Raw genomic sequence first — 26,771 nt, forward strand, 5'->3', positions numbered from 1 at the left:
AAATTTCTACAATACTATTACTGTTAATTTTACTCTCTGCAGTGTTTAAATGCTTACATATACACACAGTTACTGTCCCTCCACACATACGACGCGGTTCTACTTCTATGCCCCAGCTTTGTTTACTTTTTCCCACCGAGGCTTCTAGACTTAAACCAAAATGACGTGTGCCCACACCTATTACACATACAGTAATGCTTCCCTGAAATTATGGCATGTTTTTAAGAGTGATTTTCTGGAACATTCTTAGGTCAGAGAAATTTATGATCAGAATTTCAACACTCATTCCCACAATCAACACCCTTCGGGCATGACTCACAGCAACGCACATATGTTTCCAGTTGCAAAAGGAAAAAAAAATATGCAGAGGCGCAGTTCATTGCCCTGGGACATAATGTTTGAACTAGCAAGTGTGGGTATGTGTACGTGTGTCAGTGACAGATAAAGCACACAGCAGACTGTCTGTCAGCTCCCAAGTTCTTGAGTTGTAGAAGAGAGCACACTCTCTGATCATAAGTATGAGGCTCCGTGTCCGGACTGGAGCTCGCTGGCTCCTACCTGTCCTGGTTCTGCTGACTGCTCACCAGGTCAAAGCAAACCAGCCTCAGCCTAAGGAGAGACATTACTACATTGCTGCTGTGGAGATAGATTGGAAATACTCTGGCAACGACACAGACGGGTAGGACAGCACTTCAAACTTTGATAAAGAGTAACTGGAATGCTTTTTTGTTTTTTGTTTTTTTGCATGTAGTAACTTTATTATTGTATTTTTAAAAATCCGTTTTATTATGAAATCAGTAGTCACACCTTGTTAAATCAGTAAATTTCACATCTTAGACTCTATGCACCATTGTGTATGTAATGTGGGGATTTTCTTATGTGTGCACAATGAGTAATGTTTTGTGTTTTTCCACCCTTCCTTAGGTCTGGTCCCACCTATAAGAAAGTGGTCTTTCGGGAATATGAGAAAGGCTTCAGACAGGCGAAGACTCATCCATCGTGGTTAGGTAAATGCTTCATGTGGTTTACATGAACACACCGTATGTCTGGTTTAAATTTTTAAGTAACACTTGCGCTGTCTGCACATTAACTAACCTGTGAGATAGAGGGGTGTATTTACCAATAACGTTCCCAGAAAGCAGTCACCATGTACATGCATGTATATTAGAGACTTAATGAACCAGTGTTGAGGAGCTTTTAAGGTGCCCTGGTGTCACGCAGTGGGAAAAAAACACAGACAGTCGCTATCAAATGCACTCTTTTATCTTCAGGACACATTCGGTTGTTATTATTATTCATTTAATGTATCACTCCGAGTGCATATTAATGGATAAGCAGCTACCACTTTTGCTAATTTTTCTCTAAAGGAACTGAATTAAAAGGTTGGACTTTCTCCCTTCCACCTCTTATGTGGTGCCAAAGCATATATTAATTTGCAGAATAGTGAAATAACAGTCACAGAATAATTCCTTTCCCAGAAAGCAAGAAAAAAATATAAAGCTGTATTTACAAAAAAGAAGGTTACTTTCATTTTATTGTAAATGTTTACGGTCAAGTTGCTGTGCAAGTCAACAGTTAAAGAGAAAGAGTGATGAGTCAGTCTGTGTTTATCCGAGTGTGTCCCTGTGATGAACTAAAGCCTTTGAAATGACATGATTCCACATAAATAAACTTCTCTGCAGGTCTCCTTGGTCCCACACTGAGGGCAGAAGAAGGGGAGACGATTGTTGTAACTTTCAGAAACATGGCCACCAGCCCGTATAGCATCAGCCCACACGGTGTGGCTTATGGGAAACAGTCTGAGGGTGAGTGCGTATTAACCCAGCTGCTAACAGATGAATGCAAAAGATGCTGCTATCCTTAAAACAACAGCACCACTACTTCATAACATAGTCTGCCTCATAATGTTACTGCGAGTGCTTGTGATGTCCCTTATTGTAATAATTACACAACATTAGCCAATACAACAAACAAATCTGTTTGTCTTCTTCTAAAATATTAACCAGGCAGGCAGATTATCAAAGCAGACAGTTCTGAAGTCCAACAGGAAGAACTGCTAAGCCTTAGGAAATCACTCTCTGAGACTTACAGGAATTAAAGTGAACTTAGGAAATTGAGGCAAAGTGTTTCTTAATTTGCTCTTAATACAAAAGTCAGAGTACACAGGAAACACAAAAATTTAAGAAAACCATGCAGGAGAGTCTCTATTATCTTTGTAAACTGTTTAAAGCTGGTTATAAAAAAGAAAGCTCAAAATCTTCTCAGACTTCCACATACCACAGATAACGAAAGAACGAACTAAAGGAGGCAGCTTTATTTATGGTGTAAAAACTAACATTAAATACAAAAGTAAACTAGAAACTGGAAACTACAAACTTCAACTAGAACACAAGAAAACGAACCAGGAAGAGTAAACTCGGGAACGGCTAGGAACACGGAGGAACCACACAGTATTGTGAGAGTACAACGCAATAACAAGCAGGGGAAGACTGAGAACTAAAATACACACGTAGGAAACGAGAGGATGGGGGAAAAGGTGGAAACACAGCTGGAACTCATCAGATGTAAAAACTCAAAACACTGAACACAAGACAGGGACTATCAAAATAAAACAGGAAACACACAAGATGCACAGAGGCATGGATTTGATACTGAACAGAGGGAACACGGAGCATAGGGACAGGAGCGACATGAGACACGACTGACTGGGGAACAAGAAAATAAACATGAAGACAGAACAAAATCTACACTAAACATGAGGGGCACAGGAACAAAACCCAAGAACTAGAAATCAAGAAATACTAGAAAACTTAAGGAGCTAGAAATACAAAACAGAAATCAAAACGCTAAGTCTGGTAAGTCATGATAATAACACAAAATATAAAACACTGATTCACTGACCCAGGACCATGACAATAAGAAAACAGAAACTTTTGAAAGTCTTGTGAACATGACATCAGTGCAACTAAGGAGATTTTCTCTATATATTTTAATTTCATTTTAGTTAGTTTTCCAAGTTTACAAAAACATTTAAATTATTTTCAATTTCTTTTTCAAAAGGCTGGTTTTTATGTTATTTTAGTTAACTAAAATGTTTTTTTTTCCACATCTAGTTTTAGTTTATTTTTTTAGTTGTAGTTGCTGCACACCAGTGGCATTTTGTTAATTTTGTCATGATATTATTTATCTGTAATTCGGGGTAATCTCCTTTCTTCACAGGAGCCTACTACTTTGACAACACATCACACAAAGAGAAAGAGGACGACAAAGTACTTCCAAACAGTGAGCATGTTTACTACTGGGAGGTGACGTCAGATGTTGCTCCTCAGAAAAATGACCCCACCTGTCTTACCTACACCTACATCTCCCATCAAAATGTGGTCAAAGACTACAACTCTGGCCTAATTGGCACTTTGCTCATCTGCAAGCAAGGTAACTATGAAAATGTGTTGGTGCTTTTTGTGTTTTTCACACTGCTTTTAGAATTTTGATCACTCTCTTTTTTTCTTTCTCTCTGGGCAGGCAGTCTAGATGAATCAGGGCAGCAGGCTGGCATCCACCACGAGTATGTATTTCTATTCGGGGTTTTTGATGAGAGCAAGAGCAAATACGAGCCTAGCGGCTATACCTCAGACAACCATGTGAAATATACTATCAATGGATATACAAACGGATCTCTGCCAGGTAAGTCTGTATAACACTCAGTTATTTGTCACTAAGGGATCTAAAAGCTGGCCTTTTTTAATATATGGATTCTACAATAATACAATACAATAATCAAGTATTCAATAGCAAAACAATGAAAACACTTTAAAACAGTTTTTTTACATTTGTCTGAAACATCTGACTATTTTACACACACACACACACACACACACACATATATATATGTATATATATATATATATATACATATATATGTGTGTGTGTATATATATATATATATATATATATATATATATATATATATGTGTGTGTGTGTGTGTGTGTATATATATATATATATATATATATATATATATATATATATATATACATATATATTGTATTAACATAAGCTATGGACTAAATTGTTACGTTAAATACAGACCCCAGAAGCAGCCCAGAATTTCACAGTTGTTTTTTCTGTTCTCCTCTGATGTATACTAAACAATTATTTACACTGGTATCTCTGATTCACATTTCCAAGAGATTCGTTAATCTTTAGCTACAGTTCACTCCATTTCTATGACAGCTGGGGTTTATACAGTGAGTTGTACAAAACGTTTTGACATTGGCACAAGGTTTTTCATTCACTTCATGCTGCTTTTGTTTTTAATGAAATTATTATTGACATGTTTCTATGATAAACTGAAGAACAATCACAAAGATTTAATCATTCAAAAGCTGCAAGTTGCAAAGTGTACCAAAAGACCTTTGTGCCATTGCCAGAACTTTTGGCCACAACAGTATTTTCAGGAACAGTGGCATTGCTGATGGAATTGAGTGGTAAATGCTAGGATGTGTATGTCGGTGTAAAGGAAAAATATTGACTGTAAGAATAAATGTAAAAACCATAAAGAGACTCAGAGTTTCCTCTTTTCCTTCCAGATGTCAGCATGTGCACCTATGCCCCTGTGAGTGTACATCTGGTGGGTATGAGCTCAGAGCCAGAGGTATTCTCAGTGCATATGAATGGGCAAGTACTGGAACATGCTGGGCATAAAGTGTCATCAGTCGGGCTCATCACTGGTTCCTCCATCACTGCCAGCATGGTGGCTGTCCACACAGGACGCTGGCTGCTCTCCTCACACACCGTCAAGCACATAGAAGGTAAGTGTTTCTCTACATAAACCAGAGTAGAAAAGTATTCACCTGTGTAGTTAAACTGACAGTAAAAATTCATTCCTATTGTTGCAGCTAGCATGCACGCTTTTGTGGATGTGATAAATTGTAAAGGATTTGAAAAACCCAAGCGGTGGGTGACCTATGCACAACAACGACAAAGCACAGAGTGGAAATACTACATCGCTGCTGAGGAAATTTTCTGGGACTATGCGCCTACCAACCAAGACCATATTGATGAGTAAGCAGACTATATTTTAAAACATTTTAGGTATTTTTTTTGGTTTATGAAAGATTAAAACTGCAAATGTGCCGACATGAACTGATATAGAAAATTTCTCTTTTTTTTGTGTAGGGACTTCAAGCGCCAGTACCTGAGTCAGTCACCAACACGCATAGGTGGGAAGTACAAGAAGGCAGTGTACACTCAGTACAAAGATGAGACGTTCACTGAAAGATCAGAGAACCTGGCGAGGAAAAAGGAGCTGGGTATTTTGGGCCCAGTGATCAGAGCTCAAATAAGAGACATTATTACGGTGAGAGAACATGTATTGTATGTATTGTATTGTATGATTTAAAACAGAATATTATTTAACTGCGTTCAAAAATTCAAAACCTATCTCTCAAAGACAGGAAATAGATGTACTTTTAAGTTGAAAGTCAGCACTTTATCCAGACAGTCCGTGGTATTTCAAGTCAATAAACACAGAGCTAAGACAAGTATCTTGTGTGTGTCTCACTAAAGTGGACTGCAGGGATTGTGTAATTATTTCACAGTGATTACAGACTGTTTGTCCTCATGTACCCTTACTGCTGTTACAGATTGTTTTTAAGAACATGGCCTCTAGACCCTACAGTATCTACCCGCATGGACTGACAATAGAGAAGTCCCAAGAAGGAGTCAACTACCCAAAAGGAGGTACTAATTTCTCATCCCATTTAAAGCAAACGTTTTAAGGCTGAACAGCCCACTTTAGTTTGCTTATATTAAAAGTTGACATATATTTGATGGAGTTTTTGTATTATGGTTTCCAGGAAACCATTCTCATGGTGTCCAGCCAGGTGAGACACACACCTATGTGTGGAAAGTGGTCGAAGAGGATGAGCCTTTGGAGGGAGATTCCAGATGTCTGACACGACTTTATCACAGTGCAGTGAACACACCGCGGGACATCGCCTCTGGACTGATCGGACCAATGCTCATCTGCAAGAGTCAGTCCCTCAATGTCAGGAATGTGCAGGTAAGAAAAACAGCTGCTAGACACTGGGCAGCAAAAATAAAAAATAAATAATAAATGCTGCTTTCAGTGTTATTTGGTTTGCGTCCAGACTCCACACAGAAAGGCCTCAGTCTTCATATTTAAGTGGTATTTTGAATTAAGTTTGGTTTCATATAGTTTTCCAAGTTCACTTATTTAAGTTGAATTCAGTCCAGTTTTATTCATATAGCACCAAATCACAACAACAGTTGTCTCAAGGCGAGTTATACTGTAAGGTAAGAACCTACAGAGAAAGGCCCAACAATCACATGTCCTCCGAGCAAGCACTTTGGCGCCAGTGCAGAGGAAGAAGAAACCTCCGCCAGAACCAGGCAAAGAGTAAAACGAAACTTAGTTTGTGAGCACACAATCTTGTTCAGTTAGTTATCATTTTTTAGTTTATGTTTAGTTAACAACTATTGAAAAAGATTTTAATGAATGTTGTTTTAATTTGTCTAATAATTTGATGATGACCAAAATACCTGCAAGCCCAAAAACTATAAGACTGAGATGTATTTGCTGTTGATATAGAAACTGATGGTGTGAAGAGGAGTACATGTCTTTCTTTTTGTCTATAGCTGAAAGCAGACAAAGAGCAGCATGCGATGTTTGCGGTCTTTGATGAGAACAAGAGTTGGTATCTAGAGGATAACATTCACCAATATTGTAATCAATCTAAAGTCAACAGGGAAGACCCAGAATTTTATAAGTCCAATATCATGCACAGTGAGTTTTTCCTTGAGCTAATTAAGGTTCATATAACATATTGGCCTTGCATTTACCTGGCTGCAGTCAACTAACTGTCATGAATTACCTTACAGCTGTCAACGGTTACATCTTTAAATACGACCCACCCTTGGGCTTCTGCAGTGGTGAGGTTGCAACATGGCACGTGTCCAGCATTGGCGCACAGGACTACATCCAGACAGCTACTTTCTACGGCCACACATTTGAGCTGAATGACAGAACAGAGGACTTCCTAAGCCTCTACCCCATGACTGGAGAGACCATCACTATGAACATGCTCAACACTGGTCAGTAAGGACTGACAGTGCTCATATTATGTCAGATTCTTAACATCCAGATAATTATTTGCCAGGATATTTTTTACCTTCAGAAAGACATTGAAAGCAACACTTTATTGAACTGCATGATATTAAGTGTAGATTCATAGATGCAATAGCTCTCTGGTGTGAAAATTAAAGCCAGTGCAGTTGCACAGAAGTCTATGGAAACAGAACCCTCAGCTCTCTTTTTTGTGCCCTAAATAAATGCTTTTCTGATGAGTTTATGGCCCTATTGTTACATTACAGATCATAGTTAATATACAAGAAGTTCATTTTGTACAAAGTTGTAAAGGTCAGGATATGCTCACGATTTATCAAAGATAGTGTCCTTTGGTTTCATGTTTAGAGGCACCCCAGGTTGGTGGGTTGATGGTGAGAACAAAAATGTTTCATGACTTCACAAAACTTCATAAGTGTAACGTAACATTTCCCATATCCATCCTATATAGTCCATGTAATTAACCAGTCACTGCCACCATCCGAAACAGATGCACATGAGAAGTGACTCCATAGTTTTATCACTGATGTTTTTGTCTCTCTTTTAAACCAGGTGTCTGGCTTCTTGCTTCCCTGAATTCCCATGAGACAACTAACGGAATGCGTGTTAAGTTTCGGGATGTTGAGTGCTTCCGTGACTACCAGTATGAGTACGAAGATTCATTGCCAAAAAATGAGTTTACTGTGTGGAAGCCCCCAAGCTTGGAGGAAATCAAAGAAAGAGAAGAGAAAGAGAAAGAGAAGGTAGATCCAGTTAAAAACCCATCACTGGAGCCAGATTTCTACACACAAATGTTTGCAGAAGAATTGAATCTCAGGTCTCTCAAGAACCAGTCTGCTGACTCAGATATGGAGAACTTGGACCTCTCTTTCCTGGATTACGATGTTGTTGATGTCCTTGAAAAAGATATGAACAGCACCCTTAATTTCACAGAGATAAAGAGTAAACCCAAGACCTCCACTATAAATCCAGATGCATTAACTGAAATGTGGTTTCTTATTTTGAAAGTCCTGAATATTACAATAGGTAATTTGCAGAACCAAAGCACAAATGAGAATACAACACATATACTGAACAGCAGTACACCATTGACACAGTCAGTTTTAGACAGTTCCACTCTGTATCAAACAGAGAACCAAACTGGTTTGAATAGCCACAATGTGTCACAAAAGGATTCCAGTACAACTAGAAATGGCAGTTTGTCATCAGAGACTACCAGACCTAACGTAGCATTGCAAGAGCCAACCAATCTCACTGCAGCACCATCAGGAAATTCAAGTAACAGTTTAGAAAGGGAAAGAATAAATGTAACACTGACCACTGATAACCACACTTTTATTGAAGAGGTTGTACAGGACTCTGAGGAGAAATACACTAGAGGGGATGTGTTCTCTTACTCTGTGCCTCTGTCAAAGCTAAGCATTAACAATTTCAACAGTAGCCTAAACAGCAATTTATCAGCTGACACTCTGCTGGAAAATACAAAACGGGAAGACGAGACTAACACTGCAGTAAAGTATGGCAACATGTCAGCAGAGAGAACAAACCATTCATTGTCAGTTCTAGAGGCAGATGTTGAAGAAGTCAGCAGCAACATTAAAAGGGACAACTTAACCATCTTGGAGTTGACTAAAAGCACAGAAAATAAAACCAGTGACAATAACACTTTTTTGAGCTCAGGAGAGCTAGAGTATGGACTTCAAATTAATCTTGAAGTTGTGACTACTCCAACTAATTCCAGCTATAAAAATGTAACCCAGCTTTTGCTTGAGAATGAGCAAAATGTCACAGGGGATGCATCTAGATCACCTCTATCAGTGATGAGCAGTATGGGGCATGAGGAGAATATCTCAAGTCTCTTGGACAAGTTGACGAACACATCTTTGGAAAGTCTTTCTAATCAGACTACAGTTTCAGGTAACCAGTCCCTCAGTTCTGAAGAGCTAGGTTTCTCAGAGAGCAGTGAAGAAGTGATCATCTTCCTTAAGGAAAACAATACAGAGGCTATTAAAACCAGTTTGGTCAAAATACAAGGTCACAACTGGACCTACGAAGGAACTTACCAAATGATACCTGAGGAACTTCCAGACCAGTTGAAGAAACACTTTGAGAAGGAAACCCCTCAAACAACACTGCCTCCAAAAAAGAAAGTCAGGGTTGTGAACCGTCGACAGAGACCAGAGAAGGGACATGGCATGAAAACAAGGAAAAGAAAGGAATACAAGCCTCAGGCCCGGAGTGGTTTACCATTCTCTCCTCGTGGATTTAATCCAGGAATGACTCCTCGTGGGTCACGGCCTCACTCACCAAAGCCCGTCTTGACCGAGGACCACGTCATTGACATGCCCGTTGTTATTGGTGTGCCTCGGCCTGATTTCAGTGACTATGAGCTTTATATTCCTGGGGGAGAACCAGATCACCTAGCGCTAGAAGAACAGGATTTCAAAGCTGATGAATACGAGTACGTGATGTACAAAGACCCTTACAGTGTCGCTGATGATATCAGGAACCTTGACCTTGACGAGACCACAAAATATTACTTAAAAATGTCAGGCCCCAATGTCAAGACTTATTTCATTGCTGCAGAGGAGGTCGAATGGGATTATGCAGGGTATGGACACAGGTAAGCTCAGAGTTGTGAAAATTTAAAAGACTAATATAACACCTGAATGCTGATTTACAGGAACTCAAGAACATGTCAGCTAAAGCATCATCCTGTTATTTAAACAGGAGGCAAGAAAAGCATGAACTACCCAGCCAAGAAACTAAGTTCACCAAGGTAGTCTTTCGAGGTTACTTGGATAGTAGCTTCACCACACCCGACATCCGTGGGGAGATAGACGAGCATCTCGGCATCCTGGGGCCGGTCATCAAAGCGGAGGTTGGACAAAGCATCATGGTAAGACTAACCCGACATAAGCCAGCTGCCTTTACTTTCTCAATATTTATATATTCTGTCTAAAGCAACCAAGATCCATCTAACCAATTACCTTCACTAAGCTAATAGACTCACTATGTATCCTCTATCCTGGTTTAAAGGTCAGAGCTCCTAATCTAACTCTCAGCAAGATAATCAAAAAGAGCATTTTCCAAAAAAGTTTATAACCCCAACCCTAACACTCCATCTTTCCAAAATGCAGAATGTGTGTCACTGTCTCGTAGGTGGTGTTCAGGAACAATGCCAACCGTCCATATTCAATACACCCCAATGGGGTGTCCTATACCAAGCGGACAGAAGGCCTCTCCTATGAGGATGAATCCCATTACTGGTTCAAATATGACAATGAGGTTAAACCCAATAGCACCTTTACTTATTTGTGGATAGTCGGGCATAAAGTTGGGCCAAAACCAGAAGAGTCTGACTGCCGAACCTGGGCCTACTATTCAGGCGTAAATCCTGTGAGTATAATAATTAATACTTGTTATAAAAAAGAGAGATGCAGAGAATTTTCTGTGGTTTAAGTTATATCTTCAATAAAACAAAAACAAAGTAATGATTTATTTAAAATAATATTGAAACTCACATGTGCGCTGTCTCTTAGGAAAGGGATATCCACTCAGGCTTGATTGGGCCTTTGCTGGTGTGTCGAGAGGGAACCTTGGACATGAAATTAACAGTTAGGAGAGAATTCACACTACTTTTCATGACTTTTGATGAGTCACGGAGCTGGTACTATGAGAAGAACTCTGAGATGATGCAAAGAAAAAGGCGAAGGAGAATCATGGATCACACCTTCAAGGAGAACCTAAAGTTCCATTGTAATGCATTAGGGTTTATGTAATCCACCCAAAATGTGTTTAAATATGATAACTTTTAGTACCTTCTATACCATGCACCTATTAGAGACAAAAACAGAATTATATAAAAATGTCTTGGTTTTTTTTAGCAATCAATGGAATTATACACAGCCTGAAGGGCCTGAGGATGTACACCAACCAGCTTGTGACCTGGCATCTCATCAACATGGGTTCTCCCAATGATTTTCATAGTGTCCACTTTCATGGGCAGACATTTATACACAAGAAGAGCACCAGCTACAGACAGGCTGTCTACCCACTGCTGCCTGGTGAGAATGATATGTAAACTCAGAGTAACACCTTCTTCACCACATTTTAAACATTAGAATTCACAGTCTACAGGATTTGGATTGTCAGCTGTAGCAGCAGAGAGAAAAGTTTCAAGTGAATCAGTGTGATGAACTGTGTTTGCAGGGGGCTTTGCTACCCTGGAGATGTATCCATCCAAACCTGGCCTCTGGCAGCTGGAGACAGAAGTTGGCCTTAGCCAACAGAAGGGCATGCAGACACTCTTTTTGGTTCTGGATAATGGTGCAAATATAAAACTATCACTCTGCTGCATTTACAACATGATTTTCTACCTTTTTTGACATGTTTTATATGTCTTACATTTTAATACTGAAATATTTCTCGTGTGTCCCCAAGACTGCTATCGTCCACTGGGTCTAGAATCGGGCAGTGTGAAGGATGGAGAGATCACAGCAATCAAAACTAGAGGTAGCTATACTACCTCTTGTCTGCAATAATTTCTTTTAGCAATAAATACACTTCGGTACTACTTAACTCACAGTACATCACGAATCACTACTGATCTACTGATGTTGTTGTTACCTGGACTAAAACTAGAAGGGTAATCAAGGTCATTGCCTTTATGTAATGAGGGAAAAGGAGAAGGAAGAGGGAGGTCCTTTTCCATTGGGTGGAGATCAACTAAAAAACTAAAAGGGCAGTGATAGCCAAGGAGTACAAAACTCAAGAGTAGCAAATAACATGATTTATTTACTATAAAACAAGCCCAGGGCATTTAAAAATAATAATAAAAACTAAAGCCAAGCTAGAAGTCCAACTTCTACATTATATGTACAGATGGAACAGTCTTGAACAGATGCTCTAGCACCAACTATCACAGAAATCCTTCTTTTCACCAGTTGTGTCTCCACCATATCCGACAACTTTTCTATAATTCTCATAAAAAGGACTTTTACTGTGGACTCAATGCACTTCTTATACCACAAGCTGCATTCACCCCTGTCCCACGTTATTTTCTGCACTTTGACCAATCACACTCTGATGGATACATCGGAGGCAATCGGAAGTTCGGTATCTTGTCAGAGGACCTGGGAAATTTTGCATGGTAAAGGTCTGTAATTTTTTCTGTCTTTTAAGGATACTGGGAGCCCCATCTTGCCAGATTGAACAATCAGGGTAAATACAATGCATGGAGCACAGACATGAACAACAGCTTTATTCAGGTAATGTGGTGTAGATGTGATAACCTACACTCCCATGCTTACCATGTAAATGAAGTTGTTACATACCAGATGCGATGAAAAAAAAGACATGAAATTCCACATTTTTCAGATGCAAACTTGTTGTTTAACATATATACACACTGAAAGCGTTTGTTCTCAAAAAAAACAATTTTTTCCTCCAACACTGGACTGAAAAAAGTAGCTGGTCCTGATGTTTCTAAACCAGAAAGGGAAAACAGAGAGATTCTGGGTTCATCCACTTCTCACAAGAAGGCAGCAGCAGGGAGAACTTCATGGTTTGAAATCCAGGAATTGAAGCTGTTTTACGACTGCTTGTACATGTTTCAGGATGTGAGTGAGGCAGTTTGAGCTCTTGTTGGCAAAGTTGGGACCACATCTGAAGAGGCAGAGAAATTATGTCTTAGGTAAAATAGTCAGAGGTTGGGAGTAATGAAGTACAAATACTTTGTTACTGTACTTAAGTAGAATTTTCAGGTATCTGTACTTGAGAATTTCTTTTTCTGACAACTTTTTACTTTTACTCCCTAGATCTTTAAATGACTAGCTGTACTTCCATTTTCAAAACAGCTTAGGTTTGGGATAGGTTACATTAGGTTCAGCTGTGTCATCTGTAGCATTTATCATCTGGGGTTAAAGTGGAATGGTGTTGTGTACTCCCAATGCCAAGTATAACTACCTTGGCACAACAGTGCTCCTGCTAGCTAAAGGTCCAGCTGCTGTATTTTACAGGGAGAGAAAATTGTGTGACATAAGTTCACTCAGAGATGGAGAAAGATGTAGGAACACAAACAGGAGTGGGTAAGAAAAAGAGAGGTTAGATTTAAAGATAAAGACTGCTCAGTGACGCTTGATAAACTGCAACTTTAAAGCTTGTATTCAATGTCATAATTCTAATCACATATTTGATTTGTATATGGTGTGTTTTGATAAATTATGTATTATCATATTGTGAAATGTCTTGCAACACAAACAAACCTACACAAACTTTATGTTCTTCAAATGTTGCATGAAAATACTGGGTAAACAGGTTAGTTTTAGTACTGTGGCGAATTCTTTAAATTCTAAAACACTGTGTGCGTCTGGTGCATAGTGGCTGTGCTGCTCATGGTCAGTGTTCGGTTACAAGTGCAGCAGAGATGAATTTGCATTTAAGTCAATGATGCTTATATTAATTAACTGAATTCCATCTTTATACTGTCTATTATAAACACAGTATAAAAAGTGTAGTGTCAGTGTAGGGGATAGACACCAGCCAAGATAGCTTGTGAAACTGCTTACATCATGTTCAGTTGTGTGAATCCACAAAGAGCAGCTGGTCAGCTGATTACAGCATGTACACAAAGAAAACCTACTGGAGCTCACTTTAGAAATTATTGTAAATTGTGATTCTTTTCCCAACGCTTAGACACTGCACAGATCTTAGAGTTTCCTTAATGTATCCCACTGAATCCGACTGTAACCCTTGACTGCGCTCATTTTATTGTTTATCTGTGGAGGCACCCTCGACAATGTAGGCAACAGAAAATAGTGTGTTTGTTTTTTTTAATTCTCTTTCACTTCATGTGTCCTACATAACATGCTCAAGCTAAGTATATTCATTAGAATTAGCATTTAAAATTAAATTCTCATGTACTAACATTATTTTATTATTATATTAATATAGCACAAGCCTCAGTTACCTTTGGACAAAAATGGTTAGTAGAATCAAAGACCTACAGTTTGTTTTCTTACTTTAAGTGCATTTCACAGCCTGTATATTTTCACTTTTACTTGAGTGAAGAAGTTGCTTCAGTACTTCTACTGGAGTATTTTTTTAACCCAGGTATCCATACTTCTACTTAAGTAAAGTCTGTACTTTTGGCACCTCAGCTATTATTTAACTATTATCATTGTATATTCGATATCGGTGCGCTATGAGCTATGAGCCCACCTCTCACCAAATGCAGCGGTTTGATTTGTCACATTTATTGTTCATATGGAAAAAATTTGAAAAATCTACCTTTATCTGAAGAATAAATGCTGCAAGTTTCATCAAGCGAAATGACTCAGTTGGTGTGAACAACTGCATTAAGAAAATGTGGGTCTTAAAATATTTTTACCGCACAAAATATTTGCACAAATTTTACCTGTCCAGTGTGTAGAAGTGTCAAAGGCCTTAATACATGGATCAAAACTCCTTTTTGATCCACTTTGATCTTATGTGGGACAGACCAGCAAAACTGCCCTTTCTGCCATTGAACAGAAGTTTAACTGCACATTTAATTCCTTATATATCTCATATACAAACTATTTTAACAGAAAGAAATCTGTCATCACAAGTCTTAAATTTTAGTAAATGTGTAAATGTAAATCTGTAAATTACAGAAATCTATAACTGAATAACTTTGTTTAAGTAGGGATTACCATGGGGGACATCTTTATCAGCAGAAAAAGCTGTAAATACAAAATTAAAAGTCCAAAATTTCTTTTCTGAAGACATCCAGTGGGACGGACTAGAGGCTTTAGCGGGCCTTATGTTTGACACTGTGCCTTAATACCTACTTTCCCCTACACAGGTAGACTTCCAGCGGCCAGTTGTGATCAGCCAGGTGGCAACTCAGGGAGCCAAGCAAATGTTCTACTCCCAGTATGTGGTCAAATATTTGATCTCCTACAGCAACGACCGCCGGAAGTGGATCTTTTATAAAGGCGACAGCAAAGGCTTTAGAAAGGTGGGGGGAAGTTTGATCACTTCCTTTCTTTAATGCAAACACCTACAAACTGGACAAGCTTGGGAGCAGCTATCTAATTCTCTCACTTTGTGTCTTTTCCTCTCTTACCAGGTATTCACTGGTAACCAGGAAGCCTATGAGACAAAGACAAATATTTTCTTCCCTCCCGTGATTGGACGATTCATTAGGCTTCACCCCATTGAATGGTACAACATGGCAACAGTCCGCATGGAGTACTTTGGCTGTGAGCTTGATGGTAAGCCGGTACAGTAACAACCATTTTAGTAAAAAAAAAAAATGCTGTGAAAATTTTAAAAGTGTATGTTATGATCAAGTGAAAGGTCCTGAACATTTCTGATCTCCTACCTCAGGCTGCTCAGTGCCTCTTGGGATGGAAAGTGAAGCTATAGGGGACATTTACATCACAGCCAGCTCTACAGCCACTAGCTGGTACAATGGACCCTGGAAACCATCACTCGCACGCCTCAACAGACAAGGTGGCGTCAACGCATGGCGGGCTATGGTAAATGTCCTAATATTGGCATGATAGATAAAACAGAAGTGCATTCAGATTTAATGTGAGCATCGCGTAAAAACCAGTACACCTACAACACTTAAAAACCCTTGAGAATTTGCCAGTTCATTAGCATACAGATTTTTCCTGATTGCCTCTCTTGTTTCTTCTCCTTCTCAGTATAACAACATGGACCAGTGGCTTCAGGTAGAACTGCCTCAGATTAAAAAGATCACAGGTGTCATAACCCAGGGAGCCAAGTCTCTGGGGAAGGAGATGTATGTCATGTCCTACATTTTGCAGTACAGTGACAATGGGATAGAGTGGAAAGAGTACACAGATAGTGAGGATGAGCCTGCCAGGGTGAGCCGTCCAACATGTTGAGCAAGTAAACTTGTGTTTTCACTGAGTGAAGTAAAGAAGTGATTGTAAACAATTCCTGTCTCTCTGCTCACATCAAATCCAGGTTTTTGTGGGAAATACAAATAACAACGGCCACGCCAGGAACTACATCTACCCTCCCATTTTCTCCCGTTTCATCCGAGTCATCCCCAAAAGCTGGATGACCTCCATCACCATGAGAATTGAGCTGCTTGGATGTGACTTTGAGTGATAATAGATCATAGAGGTCAGCTCAAGCATGCTCATGAATATGCAAATAACTGGGCATGAAGCTAAAAAGGTAACATAACATAGAAATACCAAATCACAGCTAACATGAAAAAACTCACACATTTGTTTCAGACTATTTGCCAGATTTGTCTTGTAGCTTGAGTAACTCAGTGAATTGTCACTTGTCACTATGATTTTTTTATTTTTTGGAAGTTGCAATCAAAGTAGTAAAAAGTAGTAAAAATGTAATGAGTAAGTAGGATTTGTGTGTTTTTGAAATACTAGTTGTATTTTCAAGTTTATATGCAGTATTTTATCAGGAACAGATATTGATTCGTGTAAATATGTAAGCAGAGAACGAACATGTAATTTATTTCTAATAAATACAATATGCATTGTTTTTATTCGGTGTCATGTTCAGTGATGGATAGACGGTTTGCATGACTGAATACGCTGTACAAATGGAGAGCCTTGGTATCCCAAGCATGAGTGTGGGAACACTGATATCTTCTCATGGTGTCCTGAAGGTGTCGCTTTTAACACTTCTGCTGTTAGCAGCACCAGAGTCAACAGACACGTGCAGCTGCACACACATGTTATGTTTATCCATTTGCTGATCATGTTAAACGGGGCACCAGAGGTGTGAACGTCTCAGCATGTTTGGATTACTTTGCTACTGATCTATGGAGGCAAATCAACTCACAGATAGCCTTCTTGGACACCTGCAGTCTGCCTGGGAGCAGCTGCTTAACTGTGTGATTTGGAAATAATAATACTGCATGCATGCTACTACCGCACATTCAACTAATGTATATATTATATATATAATGTTCTTCCTCTATCCGCCCCCCCCCCTTTTTGCACAAGTTGAGGAGCGTGTCAGGTTACACTGTGTGTTATACTTGTATAACTATGCATGTCACAAATAAAGAACCTTGAACCTACTAATACTACTACTACTACTGATGATGATGATGATGATGATGATGATGATGATGATGATGATGATGATGATGATGATGATGATGATGATGATGATGAAGAAGAAGAAGAAGAAGATGATGATGATGATGATGATGATGATGATGGTTATAATAATAATAATAATAATAATGTGATGGTGGCATGGTGGTTAGCACTGCTGCTGCACAGCAATAAGGTCCTGAGTTCAATTCCACCACCAGGCCGGGGTCTTTCTGTGTGGAGTTTGTATGTTCTCCCTGTCTTTGCGTGGGTTCCCTCTGGGTACTCTGGAAAGCAAAGGTGATATATTGAGAGCGCCCTCCTTAAATTGTACTTGCTGATGTAGATTACAGTTCAGTTCAAAATACAACTAAGGTGAGATTTTGTTTTGGGACTGTTATAATGCTGACCAAAGATCAGCCGCAACTGTGAGATTCCACCACCAGATGTCACTGCAGTTTCACGATGGCTGAAAATCAGACCTAGACAAAATAAGAGCCCCGGAGATCCTGGAGATCATACAGTGCAAAACAAGCTGTCTCGTTGGATTATGGAGGTCCTATCTAGTGATGGGATTTCCGTCTCTTTTTAGAGAACCGGCTCTTTCAGCTGGGCTCACTAAAAAGAGCTCTTTCAGCTCCAAACTGGCTCTTCGGGCTGTTTTGTTGCTTTATTATGCACAAAAGGAATTACTAATGTAAAAAAGAAAAAGTGGTTTTATTTATATATGTTTATATATAAATATGTGCGGTGGCGGCTGCGGCGCGCACGCGCGCGCTCGCTCGCTCGCTCGCTCGGGGCTACTGAGCCCTGTCGACCAGGGCAGCACGGTGGCACGGTGGTTAGCACTGTTGCCGCACAGCAAGAAGGTCCTGAGTTCAATTCCACCATCAGGCCGGGGTCTTTCTGTGTGGAGTTTGCATGTTCTCCCCGTGTCTGCGTGGGTTCTCTCCGGGTTCTCCGGCTTCCTCCCACCGTCCAAAGACATGCAGCTTGTGGGGACAGGTTAATTGGATAATCCAAATTGTCACTAGGTGTGAATGTGCAAGTGAATGTGAGTGCGAATGGTTGTCTGTCCCTGTGTGTTGGCCCTGCGGCAGACTGGCGACCTGTCCAGGGTGTACCCCGCCTCTCGCCCCATGACAGCTGGGATAGGCTCCAGCGCCCCCCGCGACCCTGAAAAGGATAAGCGGAAGCGAATGGATGGATGGATGTGCGGTGGCCCCCAGAGACAAAACACGCACAAATTCCAAAACACATTTCTAGCGTTAACTGAACTTCCAAAACAGCTACCTAGATCACTTAAATTACACAATTGAAAGCATATTCGTATTGTTTATGTATTTATACACAAGCACACATATATATTCAAATAATTTAAAAAGAAATGTTCATTTACCTGTTACTACCACACACTGGTGATGGGATTTTCGGCTTTTTATAAAGAATCGGCTCTTTCGGCTCCGAACCGGCTCTTCAGGTTGTTTTGTTGCTTTAATTAATTTATTATTAACAATAATATAAAATTATGCACAAAAGGACACAAATTTTGAACATGTCAAAGATAAATCTTACTAAAGAGCAGGGGAAGAGTTGGCTGCCTTAAGAGACCTCTTTGCCCAGATAAACACAAGGACACATATATATTCAAATAATTTAAAAAAAAAAAAAAAAAGAGTTAATTTACCTGTTACTACCACACACCAAATCCGGTTGTTGGTACTTGCTGGCTTATGTAGCCACTAAGTAACAAAAGCTCAACACTGCGCTTAGCATCCTGGAGCACTTCTTTTGTCTTTTGTACGTGTTTTGGAGTTTGTACGTGCTTTGTCTCTAGTGGCCACCGAAAATATACTTTTATTTATTCGCTCCACATAAAATGTAATAAATAAATCTTATAATACAAAAACCAACTATTCACATTTTAACTTTTAACTATTTAAATTTTCAGCTTTTTCCTTTTAAACAAATTTAAAGTGAAACAACACAAAACACTGCAAACCACAACACAATTAAATATAAATTAAAATATGAAAACAAAAAGAAGATGCATATTCTATGTCATTCGGGCCTGCATAAATAAACTTTCTGAATCCTTTATCATCTGCAACTGAAAATAGTTGTGGATGATTACTATACCTTTCTAATGTGACGTTATTGTCCCTGGCTCTCTTTCTCTGTCTCTCCCTCCCGCTCTGTTCCTGTGCTACTGCGTCCCCCCTCTCCCCAGCACAAAGCACAAGGCTCGTATGCGGAGTGAAGCGGAAAAAAGTGCGAGAGAGAGAGGGTGAGAGAAAGAAAAAAAACCCACAGATCGCGATAAGGAGTCGGCTCGCGTCGTTCACGTCAAAGACCCGGCTCTAAGAGCCGTTTCGTTCGCCACCGACACATAACTACTCCTATCTGAGTACAGTGCAGGATTATGTGTTCTATCTATAAAACCAGAATAAATTCCCATTTTCAGAGAAATTATTCAATAACTTGATTTTTTATGGGATCTGTCAGTGTTTTGTCTCTTTGTGAATAACTCTAGCAGCAACCACGCAGTTTCCACTGTGTGAATGAAAATCAATCACTCAGTAAGGCTGAGATGTACCGAGTTAATCATTGATCTAAAGATGCCCCACACTGATCATACTCTCATTTCATTTCTTCTAAATGCAAAGAGAGGAAACGCAGTTTGATTATAGAAACTTGGTTATTCATCAAAGATGAGGCTATAGATCACCACAGCAGGGTGAGTAAGTATACTTACTAAGTATACTTACTCACCCTGCTGTGATGATCTGCCCGGTGATAAAATATGAAAAGCACTGACTCGTGATTATAAATATCCCTGCATTACACTTCTGCCTGGCAAGTGACACAGAAGTTGTTTACAAACATACTTTTAAGAAGGAGACGTCAGGGGACCGTAACTTTAACCGGGGGAAGCTTTATTGGTAATGGCGAGCGCGTAAAAGATCGCGCACACACATATGCTTCCCCTCCCTTCCCTGCGTCTCCGCCCCCACTCCTCAGGGCTCGTTAAAAAGCGCCAGTCCTGGACCTGGAGGTTAGATAAAGACCTGAAGCACCCTACGACGAAGTGGGACTTTACGTTGAGGGGCACACTTATTTATTTAGAAGTTTTCACGACGTTTCTGGATCATTTCTAAGCGAACTAGTGGAATCATGAAGTCCCCAAAGCTGAAGCCTCAAGGTAATGTCGTTTGTTTTAAATATATATGTATATAAATATTATAGGAGTACGATAACTGAATTGCAGTTGTGTTTATATAAGAATAGAATAATGTGCTACGTGAATGATTTTCAGACCGGAATCATAACATCAACAGTTTGCGTAACATTTTATTTCAATTTTGTGAATTATTTCTTTGCAGCCAAGTTCGTCAATGAGGAGGATCTGAACGATGTGTTGTGCGAGTTCGACGCGGTGATCGAAGACTTCACATCGCCGGTGGAGAAGCGACACTTCAGGTACGACGAACACCTAAAGACCGTGAAGAGGAGGAGCAGCGCCAGCGTCAGCGACAGCGGCATCAGCGACACGGAAAGTAAGTGGGCAAGGATTGTTATTTACTCTCGGCTCACCTGCTCCTCAGTTTTACCATGGTTATCTAACCAGTGGAAAGGTTCAGTGGCGCGACTTTGTTGTCATCCTTAACATGGAGCAATTAAATTGGACCCCAGACAGTCAGGCAAGAGTTACAAAGTGTCACAAAATGATGACATGTTGTACTTCTCTGCAGACTGAAGACACAGTTTGTTATCTCTACAGTACCACTCCTCCTATAGCGCACTGTATGCCTTGGGTGTGTTGTGTCTTATCAGGTACACTGTAAAGTTGGCTTTATGTAAAAAACATGCAAACTCTCTAAGTAAGGAAACCTTTAAAAAAAAAAGCCAGGTTCACAAGCTTGTTTATTTTGAGTGTACTTGGCTTGAGGAGGATATGTCACATCAATGTAATATAGTACACATAAACATAAGAGAGTGTTATTTAATTTTAATTTAGTATTGCAATTAAACAAGTGTCTAAATTCAATTTCTGATTAATGTCACAGTGGCCCAAATACCACACAGTTACATAAACGCTAGCAAACATTTGACCATCAACTAAACAAGAAAACTGAGCAGGAATCATTATTCTCAACAGGAGGAAATGTTAGAGACCACATCCACAAGAAGTGCAAACACGACATAACTGGAATCGGGGCCACCACACTGCTAAACTTACTGAAAGTTAAACATTAACGTTCTCACAGGTGTATGAGGTACAGATAAGCATACAGACTATTTTGAATTGATTAGGGTATTGTTTGCATTTACAGTGCCGCATCCAGAGGGCACCCGAGTCGAGCGTCAAACTGTTGCATACGCCTTCATGTATGCTCGCACGCAGGGAGAGTAGCAGTGAGATAAAAAACCCTTTCTCATGCTTCAGAGATGTTGGCGTCACGTTGAGCTGCATATTTTGGCACACCTGCCCCTATTTTGTGGCTGCGTCTCTAAGGGTTTACTGTCATATGTTACCATATCACTCTACCATACAGTGTCTTAAAAGTCTAGCTTTCCCCAGCTGTAGAGCCGACTTCAGGCAGGCAAGTGGGATATGCTGACACACAGAGAAAAATATGCTTCATGTCCCCATGTGCAAATATACTTTTCCAAACAAAAGCCAGTGGGTTGGGCCGTCTAAGGGAGGAAAAAGGGTGTACAGGTTTGATGGCCACACAGTCGAATGTATGATATATACTAGAAAGATAATCAGATGTTTAAAACTAGATAATTGCATAACAGGGGCCATTATCACTAATCATCTCGCAGGGAGCAACATCAGAGATACAAACACAGGTGTTTGAACACATGTCTATGGCACTAATGAGCTTGCTGATTTGATCAGTGGATCAGATTCCTGCTTGAACCCTGTCCTCTCCATGGTAGTGAAGTAATGACGAACGAGCTGTCTCCCACAGGGGTCATCTATTGTCTCAAAGTCTGATGGATGTATTGACTGTTGAAGGCGTAGATAGATGACAAAAAAGTCTTGGAGCTGCACCCTGGAGTGTCAGTGTGAGTGAGAGAGGCGACAGAGAGCCACAGAAAGTGGTATGAAGAATGTAGGAGTGAATAAGAAGGACAGACAGTTTGTGTTTGCATGTGTTCCACTTGCCCTTCCCGCGTGTTGTCTTCTATCCCACGTGTAATTTCCCACAATCCAGAGTTGTGGGAGAGGCATTGGTCAGAGAGGCGGGAACAAGTGGGTGCTTGACATCTCAGACATGGTGCAAGATACACATCGGCATCTTTAAGTGTAGCCTAATCTTAGTTTGAGCACACACACTTCACAGCTACACATTCATTATTATCAGTGTGGTTTGCACTTCTACAAAGAAGGATTTAAAAAGTCTCTCATGCTGTCAGATAAACATTTATCCCTATCCAAGCTACACCCCGACAGGTTACTTGTCTGCCGCAAGCAAAGATTCTCATTCACATCTACGGGCAATTTAGAATCACTAGTTAATCTAACCCCACTAACTGCAAGTCTTTGGGCTGTGCGAGGAAGCCGGAGCAGCCACACAGATGGTGGATTCAAACCCAGAACCTTCCTTGCTGTGAAGCAACAGTGGTGGTTTGAAGTACTGTGCGGCAAAATAAAGGTGACTATTAGATCATTTATGTAAGACTCTGTGTAGAGATTAGGGTGGTGCATAAGAAACACCAACAGTATCCCAAATAAGAGCGTGCTCTGCTGTTTTGAACATGTCAAAGATAAATTTTACTAAAGAGCAGGGGAAGAGTTGGCTGCCTTTAGAGACCTCTTTGCCCAGAAAAACTTTTGATATTACTGTCACTAACAGCCTCAGTGGTCCTTTAATCCATGATTTATGGTCATCAAGACTTTTTCTTTTTAGCTTTGAAAGTCATCCAGAAGTTTTTGCTGCTAGAAAAACAAAGACTTCCGTAGAGATTCATTTTAACACTTTTGTTTTTGTGCTGTACCCGCACGTGTTTGTGAGGCATGCACGCGACAGCCCATAGAGAAAGGGTGTCATTAGAGGAGAATGCGATGATTACACACTGAAGCTTGTTCCACTGACACAGATGTAGAGAAAAGTGAGTACTCGCTTGATCTTATGTGCCTGCATTTTCTCTTCTGTCTCTTTCTGACAGGTGCCGAGTCTCTCAACAGAAACAGCTTCAGCTTCAGCGACGAGAGACTGAACTCGCCCACCATGCTCTCCCCCACCACCACCACCTCACCTCCCCTAATGTCACCAAAACGTGAGTAAAAGCCCTTGAAAACTCGTGGACATAAACAAGCTATGTATTGTACTGTATATGTAGTAATGAGTGATTGAAGAAGCTTATATTTAAACTGCTTCAAAATCGGGATTCTTTCTGCGTGTCTCCATTGCAGCCAAACTGGGCGACACTAAAGAGCTGGAGGACTTCATCGCTGACCTGGACAAGACACTAGAGAGTAAGCACTAATGCAATCTGGCTGTCAGAGCCCCATGATAAATTAGCCTGCATGCTGGCGCCGCCCGCTACTCGGGATTAACCGGAGCGTTTGTTCCCTGTGTCGGCTGTGTTAACAACTGCTCATAAAATGCCATGAGAGCCACCCCACAGGTTTCTATGAAACAATGATGTGTCAGGATTATGAGGTGGCTGAGGCTTGCTATATGGACCTCCAGGCCTCCAGGGCCACACTGGAGAGAAAGGCTGCGTATCCCTTTTCACTTGTCACTCAGCTTTGAAGTGCAGATCATACACAGTGGAACGCTGCTTTAAATTTCATCCTGGTCTATTCTTCCCCTATCTCTTTCCGTGTATACAGTGTATGGTACATATACCCTGTATGGAGGCATTTTCCTCTGGGCTTTTGTTCTTTATCCAAATTGATCCTCTTAGTCTAGAGCAGGGGTGTCAAACTTATTTTAGTTTGTGGGTCACATACAGCCCAGTTCAACCCTCCAAATCATTCCTATTACTTTCTTTTCTTTTCATGTAAAGTGTAACTCCAATGTGAAAATATCTACAGGTAATAAAACATCTATTTGTAATGATAATGATGAGATGTCTTTAGAAAAACAAGTCAGTTTGAACAATATGTGGTGGTAGTGAAGCAAAGAAACCCCCCACCTTACTCTCGTGTAGCCATGAGTGATGTCAGGATAAACTCTGCAAACCCAGCAGTGACCTAAATAACAGCTGTCATCACACCGTTCATTCTTATCAACTAGCAGCACAGTTCTTCCAAATGTAAAATGCAGTAAAAATTCCAAAATTTATGCCCTCCTTGTTGCAGTCTTTGCACTCTGCAAAGCCATTCAGTGGGCTGAATCTGGAACCTCTGCTGTATATTTGGCAACCCAGAGGTAGGGAATGTTCCGTGGTGTATGCAAATTTGTCATCTCTAGCCTACTGGGCTATAATAATAATATTTGACCTGAGTTGATGTGGAATGCACAAATCTGTAACCTGAGAAGGCAATTTGGTAGCGTACACAATGTCAGGCAATAGACGGCTGGTTTGTGCTGCGCCTCCTCTTTGCTCAGGCCTTGTCAGAGTTGGAACTTGCATCAGAGAATAAGGAATGTGTGCCGGGTAAACCCTGTCGGAAATTTCAACTTTAAATGTCAGTATTGGAAAGAGACAGGGGTGGGAGTGAGGAACTTTTCTTATTTCCATGTCTGTTCCTTGGGCTCCCTACTCTGTTTTAGCTACTGCACATCCGTCTTTCACAGACATCCCGTCTGTCTGCAAAGTTGGACATTCAATTAGCCATTCAGGCAGTCAGCCAGCTCCTCTGTTAGCAACGGAGTGTGGTGTGTTTATTGGGGCCACCAGTGTTTACGATGAGCAGCCTGTAAAGTTGAGCGTCCACCATTCTGAGAATAGAACCAGGAGCCAGGGAGTCCTGCTCTAACCGTGTCCGTCTCTGTCTGGTCTAGGCATGTGACACAGAGGCCCACAGTCAGCTTGGAGCCTGGCCATGAGGGAAGGAGGGAGTGTAAGTCTGGAGGACCCCCCTTGAACAGTTAACATGCACCTGCCCCCCCCCCCCCCCCCCCCCCCCCTCACAGAAAACCACCCAACAGGATGCAACTGGATGGCGGAGCAGCTGCCAAGTAGCTCGACCACAGCATCAGTTCCAGCCGCTCAGCGCTCCCAAAGTTAACCCAGCACTAACTTCAGACCACATGGCTGTAAAGACTGCAGTCAGGGTTAAGATTAGCTTTGTAGGACAAGAATTATGCGCAGCCATGAAGTAATGGACTCCCATTAAAGGTGCGAGGAGTAAAGACGCTAGAACATTCGTTGTTTGAATTACAATCCATCCTGCCACAGACCAGATTACACTCCCTCGTGCAAAACTTGAGCTGGAAGAGTTATTTTAAAAATGGCTTTTTATAACAGAAAGATATTTGTATTTTATAGAGCTTCTTATTGTAAATATATCTCTCTTTGATTGTGAAATCTATTTTTGTATCATATGTAAATAATAACTGCTTCAAATTCTATTTACCTTGGTTTTGACAGGACAGTCAGATTAAGATTTGACAAGTTGACTGGAATAAAGTTGATCAAATGTGAACTAAAGCCGTAACCCACTCTGAAAAAAACTGGAAAATAATGTGTGTATTTATACAGCTACTACCTGCCTGCGATAACATAAAACGATTAAAAATAGTTCTTTTATTAGCACGTGTCTTGTCTTTTTTTTTTTTTTATTCTGAGATTCAGTTCACATCTGAAATTAATCTGCTTTTGGATTTAAAAAATCCTGGAAACTCCCCTGCAGGGAGGTGTTTCCAGAGGTAGGCAACCACACTAGATGTACCTGCTGTCTTGCAAACTCTACTGGTAAAGCAGTGTCGATCTGTGATCAATGGAAGACTACCAACACTACATGCACAAATGGCCCTGTGTGTTTCAGTGACCTGATCACTCACTGTTTATCTCTAAGCCATTGTAGGCAAAACAAACAAGATCTACACTGAGTGTCAAATGTTTCTTGGAACATCGACATAGTTCTCTTAATGTGATCCATCAAAGTGAATCACAAACATAGACTACATAAAGAAGGGCAGGAAGAGCCTTCACTTCCTACTAAGAATGTAATACCTACATGCAAAACTGCAGGCACAGTGAAAGATGTGTTACAAGTCTCTTGACTTCTGTGCGCATGAATCAACCACTCGGCAAAGCTGAACTTCTTAAGCAACACTGTGTCTATTTCCAGAGGTGGAAGGAGATGGGAGGGCGTGACCCCTTTCAAGCTCAGTGGCAGCTGTGACTAAAGGAATCTGATGTCTGCTGACCAGTAGAGGTCAAAGGTCAATAACTACGAGTAGATATGCCTCCTTACTGATAGTGCAGCAGGTGTACACAGAAGCAAGTCTTTACACTTACCAGGCATCTCGGTTCCACCTCTGGGCAGTTAATTGGGCAGGTTTTTTGTTTAAAATTGGAGTCCCCAACTAAATTCACTTCAGTGGTCAAACGGGCATAAAAA

At 40.5% G+C, this 26,771-nt stretch overlaps 2 protein-coding genes across 2 annotated transcripts; both read left to right on the forward strand.

Annotated features, from left to right (window-relative positions):
- Window positions 1–440: 440 nt before the first annotated feature.
- On the forward strand, window positions 441–16,658 carry f5 (coagulation factor V). Its single transcript, XM_006805960.3, has 25 exons — window positions 441–679; window positions 925–1,007; window positions 1,683–1,805; window positions 3,220–3,432; window positions 3,523–3,684; window positions 4,591–4,812; window positions 4,900–5,065; window positions 5,180–5,360; window positions 5,647–5,743; window positions 5,860–6,065; window positions 6,662–6,809; window positions 6,905–7,117; window positions 7,701–9,771; window positions 9,879–10,047; window positions 10,311–10,547; window positions 10,691–10,907; window positions 11,036–11,215; window positions 11,361–11,477; window positions 11,592–11,663; window positions 12,333–12,418; window positions 14,995–15,150; window positions 15,262–15,406; window positions 15,522–15,673; window positions 15,845–16,027; window positions 16,131–16,658. The coding sequence occupies exons 1-25, from the start codon at window positions 519–521 to the stop codon at window positions 16,275–16,277; spliced, it is 5,907 nt and encodes a 1,968-aa protein (XP_006806023.2). The 5' UTR covers window positions 441–518; the 3' UTR covers window positions 16,278–16,658.
- Window positions 16,659–20,293: 3,635 nt separating this feature from the next.
- rgcc (regulator of cell cycle) lies at window positions 20,294–25,957 on the forward strand. Its single transcript, XM_006805959.3, has 5 exons — window positions 20,294–20,441; window positions 20,623–20,796; window positions 23,420–23,530; window positions 23,667–23,729; window positions 25,207–25,957. The coding sequence occupies exons 1-5, from the start codon at window positions 20,414–20,416 to the stop codon at window positions 25,212–25,214; spliced, it is 384 nt and encodes a 127-aa protein (XP_006806022.1). The 5' UTR covers window positions 20,294–20,413; the 3' UTR covers window positions 25,215–25,957.
- Window positions 25,958–26,771: the final 814 nt, after the last annotated feature.

This window comes from Neolamprologus brichardi, chromosome 16 (assembly GCF_056152115.1).
Source record: "Neolamprologus brichardi isolate AB-2024 chromosome 16, ASM5615211v1, whole genome shotgun sequence".
NCBI classification, from domain to species: domain Eukaryota; kingdom Metazoa; phylum Chordata; class Actinopteri; order Cichliformes; family Cichlidae; genus Neolamprologus; species Neolamprologus brichardi.

What these genes read in the sequence shown, in the direction of transcription:
- rgcc (XM_006805959.3), top strand. Translation starts at nt 20,414, where the DNA reads ATGAAGTCCCCAAAGCTGAAGCCTCAAG. An exon ending in CGGCATCAGCGACACGGAAA is followed by an intron (nt 20,797 to 23,419) that starts GTAAGTGGGCAA and finishes TCTTTCTGACAG; the next exon opens with GTGCCGAGTCTCTCAACAGA. An exon ending in TCCCCTAATGTCACCAAAAC is followed by an intron (nt 23,531 to 23,666) that starts GTGAGTAAAAGC and finishes TCTCCATTGCAG; the next exon opens with CCAAACTGGGCGACACTAAA.
- f5 (XM_006805960.3), top strand. Translation starts at nt 519, where the DNA reads ATGAGGCTCCGTGTCCGGACTGGAGCTCGCTGGCTCCTACCTGTCCTG. An exon ending in TCTGGCAACGACACAGACGG is followed by an intron (nt 680 to 924) that starts GTAGGACAGCAC and finishes ACCCTTCCTTAG; the next exon opens with GTCTGGTCCCACCTATAAGA. An exon ending in TAAGTCCAATATCATGCACA is followed by an intron (nt 6,810 to 6,904) that starts GTGAGTTTTTCC and finishes ATTACCTTACAG; the next exon opens with CTGTCAACGGTTACATCTTT.